This window comes from Anguilla anguilla, chromosome 15 (assembly GCF_013347855.1).
Source record: "Anguilla anguilla isolate fAngAng1 chromosome 15, fAngAng1.pri, whole genome shotgun sequence".
NCBI lineage: Eukaryota > Metazoa > Chordata > Actinopteri > Anguilliformes > Anguillidae > Anguilla > Anguilla anguilla.
The window spans coordinates 30,365,584-30,378,304 of record NC_049215.1 but is presented as its reverse complement, the minus strand read 5'-3'; the positions used below and the strand labels follow the sequence as shown (position 1 = coordinate 30,378,304).

At 45.4% G+C, this 12,721-nt stretch overlaps 1 protein-coding gene across 4 annotated transcripts in view; it reads right to left on the bottom strand.

Annotated features, from left to right (window-relative positions):
• phka2 (phosphorylase kinase, alpha 2 (liver)) overlaps nucleotides 1–12,721 on the bottom strand; it is a 30,651-nt gene that overhangs the window by 9,140 nt on the left and 8,790 nt on the right. For 3 of the 4 annotated variants that reach the window (XM_035393507.1, XM_035393511.1, XM_035393510.1), the window contains exons 1-23: nucleotides 12,273–12,429; nucleotides 11,759–11,852; nucleotides 10,262–10,420; nucleotides 9,821–9,868; nucleotides 8,723–8,891; nucleotides 8,494–8,576; nucleotides 7,770–7,850; nucleotides 7,137–7,235; nucleotides 6,723–6,869; nucleotides 6,407–6,460; nucleotides 5,922–6,044; nucleotides 5,477–5,572; nucleotides 5,280–5,387; nucleotides 4,881–4,959; nucleotides 4,295–4,429; nucleotides 4,071–4,180; nucleotides 3,758–3,902; nucleotides 2,954–3,032; nucleotides 2,628–2,782; nucleotides 2,036–2,206; nucleotides 1,224–1,330; nucleotides 844–977; nucleotides 98–254 (exon numbers count right to left, since the gene is read on the bottom strand). In XM_035393507.1, the coding sequence (XP_035249398.1) occupies nucleotides 98–254; nucleotides 844–977; nucleotides 1,224–1,330; nucleotides 2,036–2,206; nucleotides 2,628–2,782; nucleotides 2,954–3,032; nucleotides 3,758–3,902; nucleotides 4,071–4,180; nucleotides 4,295–4,429; nucleotides 4,881–4,959; nucleotides 5,280–5,387; nucleotides 5,477–5,572; nucleotides 5,922–6,044; nucleotides 6,407–6,460; nucleotides 6,723–6,869; nucleotides 7,137–7,235; nucleotides 7,770–7,850; nucleotides 8,494–8,576; nucleotides 8,723–8,891; nucleotides 9,821–9,868; nucleotides 10,262–10,420; nucleotides 11,759–11,836 (2,517 nt within the window). In that variant the 5' untranslated portion in view covers nucleotides 11,837–11,852; nucleotides 12,273–12,429. Of the gene's footprint in view, nucleotides 1–97; nucleotides 255–843; nucleotides 978–1,223; nucleotides 1,331–2,035; nucleotides 2,207–2,627; nucleotides 2,783–2,953; nucleotides 3,033–3,757; nucleotides 3,903–4,070; nucleotides 4,181–4,294; nucleotides 4,430–4,880; nucleotides 4,960–5,279; nucleotides 5,388–5,476; nucleotides 5,573–5,921; nucleotides 6,045–6,406; nucleotides 6,461–6,722; nucleotides 6,870–7,136; nucleotides 7,236–7,769; nucleotides 7,851–8,493; nucleotides 8,577–8,722; nucleotides 8,892–9,820; nucleotides 9,869–10,261; nucleotides 10,421–11,758; nucleotides 11,853–12,272; nucleotides 12,430–12,721 lie in introns of those variants that run through there. The other variant, XM_035393509.1, reaches the window with a different exon arrangement.

The following is a 12,721-nucleotide window of genomic DNA, read 5'->3' as shown; positions in this document are numbered from 1 at the left end:
GGAACCAGAAATATTGGCGGGGCCCACGCAAAGGGTTCTCCTCTCCTTTACCAGTGCCCTCCGGACACTCTGGGTGGTGAGGTGGGGGGCCTCCTACCTCAGCCAGAACCTCCACCCGCTTGTGCAGGACGCCGGAGATGTAGCGGATGAGCCCCCACTCTCTGTTCTTCCCGGCCCGGACGTAGAGCTCCTCCAGGAGGGAGCGCACGGTGACCTCGCCCTGACCGCACAGGTCCACCTGCCAGTCAGCCCCCCTGCAACAAACAAAAAGGCACATGGGACGGCAGTGAAGTACAACGAGCAAAGAACTGGGCTTGCATAAACAAAGCTCCAGGTTCGATCACCTGGTAGGACACTGCTTTAACCTGTACTCAATTGCTCCAGTACCTATCTAGCTGTATAAATGGATACTAGAGTATGTACAAATGCAAAAAGGTGTCCTAGGTGAAGCCATGGAAAAATGTATGAAAAAATAATTCTCTCAACCTCCCAGCCAATCACAATTGAGTGTTCGGCCAAGCCGTAGTATAAATGCTAGTAATGTAATGCAACAGCAGTACCACAGAGGGACACTGATATGATGCCACTTCTCCAGGGGAAAAATGGCCAGTATTTCCGAGCCTGAAGGGCTGTTACATTATTCCCACTAATTTTTCCCTTTAGGTTGTTCTCTTTACAGCCTTCTTAGATTAAAGCACAGACCTCGCCATGCGTTGCAGGAAACAGACCGCTGCTGCACACTGAGATTAGGAGGACCTGACTGAATCCCTCCCTATGGGGACGCCGCATTTGGAGCCTTATCCCAGAATTCAACGTTTCCTGAGGAGGGGGGGGGGGGCTCACTTCATGATGTAGAGGATGTAGAGGATGTCGGCCTGGTCCTGCAGGGTGGGGCACTCCTTCAGCTGTCTCACCAGCAGCTGGAAGTCCGTGTTCCCCTGAGCATCCCGCGGAAGCTGCAGGTCAGCGGCAGCGGACTGAAGAAAAAGAACACACATACACGCGCATGGATGGAGACACACACACACACACACACACACAAACATGAATACACGCAGACGCACACTCAATGTAAATACCAGTACAAATTATTTCACTTGCATATGCAAACAAATGAATGCACACTTATTTTATACCAGACCATGGACCCTATCCATAGTACTAGAAGAGGGCCTTAACAGAGCACACAGGTGCTCACACCTTTACCTGTCTCAGGACAGTACCTTGGTGTGTGGGGTCCGATGGTGGTGGGGCTGGGGAACCTCCAGCAGATTAAGAGATTTGCGGTGTTTGTTTACGACGGGAGTCACGGGTAAATACATGGATGACTCTGAAAACATACAGTAATCCCTGGCTGTGACAGAGCACATATACGTGTGCATGTGCATGTGCATGTTCGCATACCGAACATTAATAGCATTTAACCTCGGGGGAGAAAGTTTTCCAAAACATTATCTGCCCTTCTGTAAACACTGCTTAAAAATAACTGCTCCCTGCCCGTAACCTTTCCAACACAGACCTGTGACTCATAGAGATTCCTCTGCATTATCCAAGAGGCTCATTGAGCCGTGTTGTAGTTCAGATGATAAAACTATCCACAGTAGTAAATACCCTCATCTATTAACACATGACAAAAATAAACACTGCATTGTTGTATTCCGTCCTTTCAAAAGGGCTCCTGTGTGTCTCCATACAGGAACCCTATCGACTCCAAGTGTTCTCTTTTGGGCAAAACGGTTCTATCCGTGAGCTTTCACACTTTCAAGACCTAATATCGAGGGCTTAATAGTTATGAATATGAATATAGCTTATTTTCGGTCACACGTTATAAGGAACAAAATTTGACAAGTTGTGTGGATATGCAACAGACAATGCATCACCATACATGTTTACACTAATCCACTTCACGCAATAAAATTGTTCATACAGAACTAAAAAGGGTTCCCCTACGGAGACAAGAGAAATATCCCTTTTGCGTATACATCTCCACAGAAGGACTTTCCACTTTCCACCGTCTGGCTCTCCAGCGGCTTACTAGGCAAGCTGACTCCTTGGACCTGCGCCATGAGGGACAGGATGTCCCGGGTGGTGTGCTCTGCGCTGAACACGTGGTGCTGCCCACTCTGGATGGGAGGGAGACTGCTTCTGCCGGCTGTGCTCTGAACAAGCTGGGTGAGGTACTGGTCAAAGGGATCCTTCGAGCCACCTGCGGGCGTAAGAGAAGCATGGCTGTGACTCGGCGGTCTTCCTCTCCCCTGCTAAAAGAATCATCTGGCACTGCTACACATAAAGCCTTTGCAGAACACAGTCCAAACTAGCACTACGCAACAACAACTGCGACCTCCTGTGGTTCCGTCAGTGGTTGGACTGTACCAGTTGTTATGTCGTCATCCATGTTGTCATCCAAAATTCTACTAAAGAAAGGGGGTGGTGGCGCTGGGTATTTGTATGTAGCTCCCCACTGCATACCAGGACTGTTGTTATTCTAACATCAATATCTCCACCACAGGTGTAAGATTACCCACTAGTGAAACCAGTAACCACCAGCTGCTAATAGAACTGCAGGTATACAGTTTATTCTCAACTCTGGTTTAATTTTTTGGATGTGCGTGGGTGAACAGCATTACCTGAGAGGGAGTAACACCCTTCCTCGTAATCTTCATCATCAGACTCACACTCATCCTCCTCCTCCGGCAGAGATTCTTCAGAGTCTGTATCCAGGAAGCTGAGCTGCGTGTGAAAGGAGGTGGTGAGGAAGCTGGAGAGTGGAGCCAGCTGGACCCTGCAGTGCAAACAAAATGAAAAAAATATTTCACACTACCCCCTACCTCTCACACATCTCACTTTCCTTGCACACTACATCTCCCCTACATTTCACCCTGCACCCTACATCTCATCATACACACTACATCAACACATTATCATTTTATGTTTATCTATAAGTTGTTATGACCTGGCTCCTCCAAAATATCCATCCTGCAGTTTCCTCAGGGTGGACAGTATGCACGGCTCGATGCCATCCCCGTCTTCCACTAGAACAGAACACATAGTGCATATCACTGTATGTTCCTTACGGCTCTCCTGATTGGAGGTTGAATACAGCATGTCCATCATTATGTTCTCTACGGCTCTCCTGATTGGAGGTAGAACACAGCATGTCCATCATTATGTTCTCTACGGCTCTCCTGATTGGAGGTAGAACACAGCATGTCCATCACTGTACTCTCCCTACGGCTCTCCTGATTGGAGACTGGGAGGATTAAATATGCTAATACACTGACACTACCATTGTTATTCTATATATATTTTCATATACCATCTTAGTATACCTGCGTACCATCTCTTCTCTCATTAGATGTGACAGTATTTCCCCTCAACTACATCTGCAGAGTGTTGGGAAGTGTGAGAAAGTCAGTGATCTGAGCTGCTTACCCAGCATGCTGTGGGTGATCTGAGCTGCTTACCCAGCATGCTGTGGGTGACCTGAGTTTACCCAGCATGCTGTGGGTGATCTGAGTTTGCTCACCCAGCATGTTGTGGGTGAGATGACTTTACTTACCCAGCATGCTGTGGGAGAGCTGAGTTTGCTTATCCAGCATGCTGTGGGTGACCTGAGTTTACCCACCCAGCATGCTGTGGGTGATCTGAGTATGCTTACCCAGCATGCTGTGGGTGATCTGAGTTTGCTTACCCAGCATGCTGTGGGTGATCTGAGTTTGCTTACCCAGCATGCTGTGGGTGATCTGAGTATGCTTACCCAGCATGCTGTGGGTGATGGGGAAGGTAATGACGGGGCGTCCTGTCATCCTCCAGCAGGAGCTCAGATAGGCCAGCTCTGTCCTCAGCATTTCCACAATCATCTGGTTGTCCAGAGCCAGGTAGAAGTGGTGCTGGTCAATAAACTAATGGACACAGAACAGAAATCATGCAAAGTGGCCCAACCGACCACCAAAACAACTACGCTGATGACAATACACAGCTATAATAAAATGAATGAGCATTAGGATCTTTGTAAAGTCCCAATAAAAGGTGCAAAGGTACAATATAAAGAAAGTCCATCATCCTGTTACCTGTGGGGTGAAGGTATAGGTATGATTTCTGATCTGGTAAAACTTTGAAGTTCCCAGGACTCCGATGTGTCTGTATGGCCGGCCGCTCAAATTCAGCTTCCTGCTGTATCCTGTAGGGAGAGGAGTCAGCCTGGGCTCTTTGTGTTGCGGACACTAGTATGAAAGGTTGTGGGGGGATGTGACGGGAGAAGGGTGTGGGGGACGTGACGGGAGCAAAGCCGTACCCAGTTTGACGTAGATGTGACTCAGGATCCGTGCAGGCATTACTCGAATGGGCAGGACTTCCGATACAGTTTTCACATCCACGCCGTTCTCCCTCAACAGCTCCTGAATCTCCTCTGACTCTGCCACAACACACACTGCAGGCATTCACGTGCGCGCACACACCACAAGCACACATACATACATACACACACACACACACACACATTTGTGTAACAGTCAGTTGTAGTAACAGTTCTACAGTGTTGCACTTCATGGTTGTAGTAATAGATATACAGTGCTGTACTTTTTGAGTATAGTAACAGTCCAACAAATTTGCACTTTTTGGTTGTAGTAATAGTTCCACAGCGTTGGGCTTTTTGGTTGTAGTAACAGTGCTACAAATTTTTATGGTAACAGGAATTAATTATTGGCAAAATTATTTACGATCATCCTCTATTACAAAACTATACACAAGCATAACCTTACTGTAATCTCTCCCATATCAAAGCTGAAGGGATGAAAATTGTCTAAAAATTATGGTAACTTTCATTTTCTCTGCAAAACAAGGCATTTTCTTGATAAAATAACTCTCATTGGAATGCATACCTTGCACAACTACATCAGGTCTAGAGCATGTAGACATTCTTCTGTTGAGGGGGTCAATCTCTCCAGGGGCCAGGAACCCCTTAAAACAGCACAGGAAGAACAGAGGGAAGTGAGGTCATGAAGAGCTGCTATTCATGCAATGGACTGAGTACATAGGCAAAACAGCCAGACACCAACACGGCTAAGGTCATAGGTCATAGGTTTTAGGTCAAAACAGAAGATTACATGGGTAATATCTGATCTGGAATGAGTCATTAGGAATAATGTCTTATCTGGAAAGTTAGCTTTAATTCATAAAATAACTATTATCATTATCACAGCCCATCAACATCATCACCACCACCATCGTCATCGTCATCGTCATCATCATCATCACACAAACCACAGAGGGTCTCCCACCTCCGCCAGAAGACTGCCCAGGATGTAGAGGGACTGCCCCCACATGTGAGGCAGCTGGCCCAGGGCCACCCTGTCCACGGTGTGGGGGTTCTGGTACTCCTCTTCCATCTAGGACACAGACACTCAGGGGTTCTGGAAAGCACCGGAACAGTTTCTCTCGATGAGGCAAACGTGCGCATCTGCAGCTCACACAGTACCTTGTCTGCCGGAACAGCGTAGAGCTCGGGCAGCAGTCGAATGCCATTCTTTACCCGGATCAGGATCCCATCCAGAGCCTCTCGGTATTCCTCTACCTGTGAACAGCGTTGCATTAGAGAGGTGCAAACATGTACTGTAATACCGCAATATTTAATTGGACATGCTTTACTGAATACACTGCAGAGACATCCATACCTCGATACTAACATAGCATCAATATCATATATAAATAAATTATTACACCGTTTATTCATAGTATTCACTTGTTCAACGATATGCGTGGCTTGATAAAAAGGTTACAAATATTATTTGTCTACACTGGCAAGGTGCCAACAACTGACAATAAATAATACTAATATCAGGATCCGACACGATAGTTTAGGCTTTAAAAAAATCTCAAAAATAAAAAATCTAAAACATTAATGGAATCTGAAGGGAACCAACCTGAACTTGGTCTCCATTGAAAATTCCATCTAAGATGAGGTATGTCCAAAACACAGGCCACTCGCACTCGATGTTCTCAAACAGCTTGAGCTCAGCAGGATCATAGTGCAGGCGATTGGGGTCCTGGAAACACACCATAGTGTGGAATTATTCATTTCTTAGCTGGGCCACTTTCCACAAATATACCCAAATGGCAGTTTATTAGAAATATCTTAAATGATTCATAATAACAGGACGGGGATATTTCTCAACATGTCACATCTGCATGTGGGAGCAGTTCAGCTACCAGCTAGCACCTACAGGGAAAAACTAAGCTTCAAATGACCTTTTAAATGCTTCAGAAGTTGGTCATTATTGCAATTATAGCCAATTACTATGAATTCCGTTTTGAAGCACAAGACGCTTTCACACGTTCCAACTCGTGAGCAGACATCTTGCCAGCGTGTAAAAACCTCCACAGAAAAGACTGGGGCAGACAGCCGTACCTCTTTGGGAGTTTTGTATCCATCCCTAATGAACCGACAGCAGCCGTAACGGCCCTAAGAAAAAAAGAGAAAGAATAACAGGGTGATATTCAATCTCGGGGGTGTAGAAGGAAGTAGAACAATAAAGGCTTCACCCAGGCTACATGCAGCAAACAGCCCATTCGCTCACCTATAACCTGCCGATGTGCTCACCTGGCCGTGGTGATAAACACCTTACCTGTGGCCATCGCAGGTAAAGATATCATTCCTGGTGATGGTGACCAGCTAACCCGTAGATTGGTGATGTGCCCATTCTTAGCAGTGACGATCAGCTCACCTGTAACTTGGTGATGATTTCGCTCTTGGTGACGTTGACCAGGTCAGCATCCTCCACAGCGAAGGCGGGGAAAGAGATCACTGACAGGAGACCGGCATCAATCTCCTTAGAATTGGATGCTCTGGGCAGCATGGAGCACAGGATTGACTGATGAAAAAAAAAAAAAAAAACAAGAAAAAAAAAGATGAATTCTCCGACTGCATTTCCCCAAAATTCCCCATGCTGTCATGGTTTCCTACACTTTCATGTGCAAGTTCAATTTCATCATCTCATGGGTTTATAGCCGTGATATCAAAAGCTAAAGAGTACAATACAATCCCATAGGGATTTGCTTTTGAAGTAGAGTGCAGAGCAGGAAACGGGATGGACTGAAATCCTTCTGCAGAACAAAAGGCCAGAGCTCTGCTGCTTCACCTGACAATGCTCCACCTCGTCAGGCAGGACGTGGATGACGGACTTCGGTCCCCCATGAGCCCCAAACAGGTTGAGCTCATCGATGGACTCCAGCGCAGCCTGTAGGGAACGGCAGAGCACCACGGCAGTTTGCAGAGGCAGAACAGAATCTCCTGGGCCCGGGCCTGGTGGTGCCCAACACAGACAGGTCCTTTTAAGGAGAGATTATTAAATGCTGAGGTTTGGCCAAAAAGCGAATGCTGCCCAGCGAATAGGGCCCATCTGGCCAGCGAAAGTGTTGCCAGCGTTTCATAAACTGCCACAGAGATCTGCTAGGAGATGAAATGACTCAGCACAGACAGCGAATTACTTAACAGCAGAATCTCATCCATGAAGCTCTGCCTCAACAGGCACATGCACCAAAGGCAGGCGGCTAGCGGTCACCACTAGCTCTGCTGGAATGCTACACGCTGGAAATGTGATGAATGTGGTCATTTTGGTACAGGGAAGATTCCAGGTTGAGGGCAGGAAGCTGTTTTTTCATAAAGAAGATTAGGGGACAGGCATGGGCGGCGGGGGGGGGGGGGGGGGGGTGTGCAGGTGGGAATTTTTTGGGGGGGATTAGGGGGGAGCATCGGTTCCTTGCGCTCATACCTTGGCCATTCCCACGGAGCTCCCGTTGAGCTCAGGTATCCCCTGATTCGTTTTGTCACCTCTTTCCCACATTCCGTAGTCCTAGACATGCAAGCACAGCAACAGATTACTACAACCATTCATTTACAGACAGTTATATTACACAACGATGGCAGGAAGATCCCCTCAGCTGAATATGATTCTCCTGTATGAAGGTATGAGGGGTAAGGTTACTTTTTTCCACACCTCACAATTAATAATTCATTGCTCCCATTAAGAATTACTTTCTTCTTGAGGGAAAAAAACAATGTAAAACCTTTTAAAAACTGGCTCTATTAATTTTTAATTAACTAGATCCTGTATATCAAAAGACAAATACATAATCAACAATTCCAGAGAACTAAAATCAAAAGGAAAAATTCACTGCAGTTGCTTCAATCTACATGTTGTTGTTTATGTTTATTGTGGTAACAACCTCAGTCAGTATACTGTATGTATACAAGGCATTCTTTTTTTTTTTTTTTTTACATTTTTGGATGAATTTTTACTTTAAATTTGGTAGGGTATTTCAGGGCCTCCCACCGGGGGGGCTAATGTTGTAAATGTTGGGACGGTAACTCCGCTGTCAGTGTGAACTGCGAGGCTTCTTAGAGAGTGCTGAATTGGTGGAATCACAAGGCGCAGAGATTACTTAATATGCACGGGGGAGCCTTCCGCCCTCCTCAGAATTCCTTCCGAAACTTACAGCGACTTTATACGCAGCCTCGATGTAGAAGACCAGGTTCTGGATGAACGCCACTTCATCCAAATTAGAAATGATCTGGAGACCTGAAAATAAGACAGGAAATGACGCGGCCGCTGATGTGAGGTCTATGGCGGGTTTTTACAGAAACCCCGAAGAGATGAGTAAAATCAGCGGTAACTGTTAAAGGATGGCCACGCCTTCCTCGGCAGTTGGCCCTGGCCATGTTTACCTGAAGCAGTCATCTGAGCCAGGAAAAGCAGGTAGAGTGAGGTGGCATCCACCTGGAGGTGTCCCCACTGGTCGTCCCCAACCACAGTGGCCCCGGTAGGGGTGTGGTACTTGGCGTGCAGGCAGTCCTTGGTGCTCTGGGTGTGTTTGAACTTCTCCACCTTGGCAACCTGCCAGAAAACTCAACATTCCAATCCAGCGTCTTTCCGCAGAGCACAGCAGAGTAAGACATGATAACCAGTGTCGACAGGTCGTCGCAAATCGCTTGCAAATTTACTTCATTCTGTCTGTAAATATTCCAGCAATTTCTCTGAATGCAGAACTATGAGGTTATAGTTTCTAAACACATATAATCTATGTGAAAATTAGTCATTATTTCATACTACTTTCACTACTTGCTATAATTTTACATGTATGTTTTTTTTTTATAACAGACCATTTCATCCCATTCAGTCTGTACACATTTTACCTGCCCTCTAGTGGTAAAAAGTATGCAAAACAGTGAAGTGGTTGTTCTTACTAAAGATTCTTCGGTGAGACCTCAAGACAAGAACATTTCTCAAGAGGGGGACCGGACCAGCCATAGTCCCCAAAAACAAGGAAATGAGCCTGAGCCACTCATTGGTCAATGCAGGGGACCAATCAGGCATTCCTCAGTATAGCGCAGAAAATATCCCCCGGCAAAGGTTCTCCAAATATGCCCTCTGCATAACTTCAAATATATTTCCGGGGAACAAAGCCAAATGTATGTGTATTGCTGGAATTTTAATAGACTGACACTTTTTTTTTAATAGACTGTAGCTATTGGAGTGTTGTTAATATGGATCAAAATGAATCTTCATCATCAAACTCATTCATTATTCAATAACAAACACCATGTACTGAGACAGAACCACACACAATATAAACACTAATGCTTCATCTGTAATGACGTGGGTCGCTGGTTGAGTTGAAACGGAAGAGTGCAGTGCATCGTCCCGTCCCACAGAGAGCAACCTGTCACCAACTGGGCTTAGCACTTAGCCCGGGGTACTTGAGGCCATCTAATAATAACAGAGGATTGACGATTAAGGGCTGTGATTTAGTCCAGCGCTCTCACCTGTCTCATCATGCTCTGCAGCAGCCCTTGCATCAGTTTGACAACACTCTGCACAATCAAAACACAAAAAACCCATGGATTAGTGGAGGTGGGCGGGGCAGAGCCCAGGGGACAAACGGCAGTTACTCTAGGCGGTATGGTTGGGCTGTTTTAATTACTTACTGTAATTTAATTACTTATTGTATTATCATCCTAATGTTGCAGCTCGTACTTCCCCCTAGTTTGACTTACTGTAGCATAAGTTAGGTCAGAATAATGTTCACTGCTTGAACTGGACTGTGTTCTTGGCTATGAGTAACTGTACGAAATGAGTATTGTACCTTATCGAACCTGTGTTTTGCAGTTCGTCCAATGGCCTTGATATGCACTTTTGTACGTTGCTTTGGGTAAAAGCGTCCGCTAAATAAATGTAATGTAATGTAATGGCTGTAAGAGGGTCACCTGCTCCAGCTCGTAGGCCTTGGCCTTGTCCTCGTCGCGGTCCGCGTTCTTGCGGTAGGCCATTCCCAGGCCCCACACGGCCAGGACACTGTAGACATTGTCCCGCACCCAGGCGTCCTTCTTGTGCTCGCTCGCCGGGAGCAGTCCTGTCACCGGGTTCTGCAGAGAGCGCGCCCGGGGGGGGGTTCAGCACGACAGCGAATCGAGTGTCAGTAAATCGATGCGACCAATCCCCATCCGCGTACACACGGCCATTTAGAGTTACATTTAAGCGATTCACAGTGGGCATTCCCAATAAAAACAGAAAGAAAAAACAAAAGACACGTCCAAAATTGCATACTATGTACTGCATACTACAGGCCTATATCGTTTTTAACATGGCCAAAACAATAACATGAATGAAATATTATGCAAATAATTACCAGGATGTCATAGTGCATTTGATGAAATATCGTAGCATGCGAACACTGCACACTACGTTGGCATGAGTACCCCACAATGCATTGCGATAGTTCATGACCCAAGCAACCAGACATCAACCAATAATGGCATAGGGCAGTGTCGTGCAAAATACTGCACACCTGTCTCACACCAGTATGTGATTTCAGATGCAGCCAAAGCACTAGACCAAATGTATAGAAAGAGAGTACAATCACTCCCACACCCCTTAAAAGGCTATAGAACACAATTCCCTGAAACCGGTAAAATCTTTTTTAGTTGAAAATGTCCACTGTGAGGCACTGTGTCATAACACGAGATACACTCATACAAAATAACACTTGACTGATTGATTCTTTTTCAGCAGCCTATATGAATTTCCATCCGTCCATCCATTTTCTTATTCCGCTTATTCCTGGTCAGGGTTGCAATGGGGCTGGAGCCAGCATGTAGTAGACAAGAGGCAGAAATATGCCCTGGACAGATTACCAACCCATCACAGGGCCCACACGGCATTCACTCACACACACATACCTATGGCAAATTTAGAGACTCCAGTTGGCCTACTGCATGTCTTTGGACTATGGGAGGAAGCCAGAGTATCTGGCAGAAACCCATGTGCACATGAGAACATGCAAACTCCACACAGAGAGGTCCAAACTAACTTCTTGCTGTGAGGCGACAGTGCTATTCACTGCACCAACGCGTCACCCCAAATATAAAAATTTCACTAATAATTGAATAATTGCATTTCATAAATTAATTGTGTCCCTTTGAACATTGCAAATCCACACACAACACATTGCAAATCCTGTATTATGAAAAGAGATGGAATGTTTTCATAACACGAGCTTCAGTGTTGTGAAAACATTCCATCTCTTTAGTCAGATTGCACTATAATATGAAATATAATTAAACATTACAGCATGCATTCGTGTTTTTTGTGATGCGGCTATGCTGCCTAGCTACCTACCGCGAGCGATAAAGGTAAAAAATAATATAAAACATTATGGGAGGCGGGATGTTTTTCCAGTTGCAATTAATACAAATGCAGCCTACCTGATGACATAATATAGTCTGCTGCACGAGACGTGCGTACGAATCCAGGCGGACTCCGGAATTGCTGCGACTCCGCATTGTCCCATTAGGGTAACTGAGACGAAAGTGAAAAAATACGTGAATATCTTTCCTTTTCCTTTTTTTCGGAAACGTTATAATATCGTTAACATTTAACTAGCTTGCTGAATAAGAACAGTAACATGTTGTCAATATACAGTTCAAATGGTAGAACATTCACTTGCTTCGGCAAGTCTACGCGTTGCACAATCTAACCGGCGACATTGCTCAGTATTTTAGAGCGTTTCATTTTAAGCGAGCGACAGTTAGTTGCATTTGACAATCGGTAGATATGCCGGACTGATTAAATCTCTAATGTGGGATATGGATACAGACTAACATTATTGGTATAAGAGACCGTACTCGGTAGCTGCCGTTACGAAAACAATAATATCGGGTAGCGTCTGCATTAATGTCTAAAGGTCATACATGATTATACATGCAATCGTCAACTCACCCAATCCGTGTTGCTCCCAATAAAACCACAGTTTCGGTATCCCCGTGTCCCCCTATTTTTCTAGGATGCTCAGATAGTCGCAAAGGAGTATGGGTGACGACGTCATCGTGCCTCCATAGGTTTACAGTGGATCGCTGTGTTTAGTATTACATGCCCCCGCCAAGGCGTAACTTGGCAGGATGGCATACCTGCCATCCCAATAGCCTACTCCTGTATTGTTGTCTTCCTTCTTAATTTTGATTCATTTAAATTTACGAGAAAAATCTATGTTTTTATATGTTTTGCTGTAGGATTGTACTGTACAATGTTGTAGGCTGTGCCGGCACTTACAGCCAATGAGTTATACATTGTCTTTGCTGTTTGTGAATTATGTGTGCATACAGAGAATAGAAACTGACTGCTGTTTAATGACATGTTCAAGTACAGCAGCCAGACAGCCTGGAACGGAT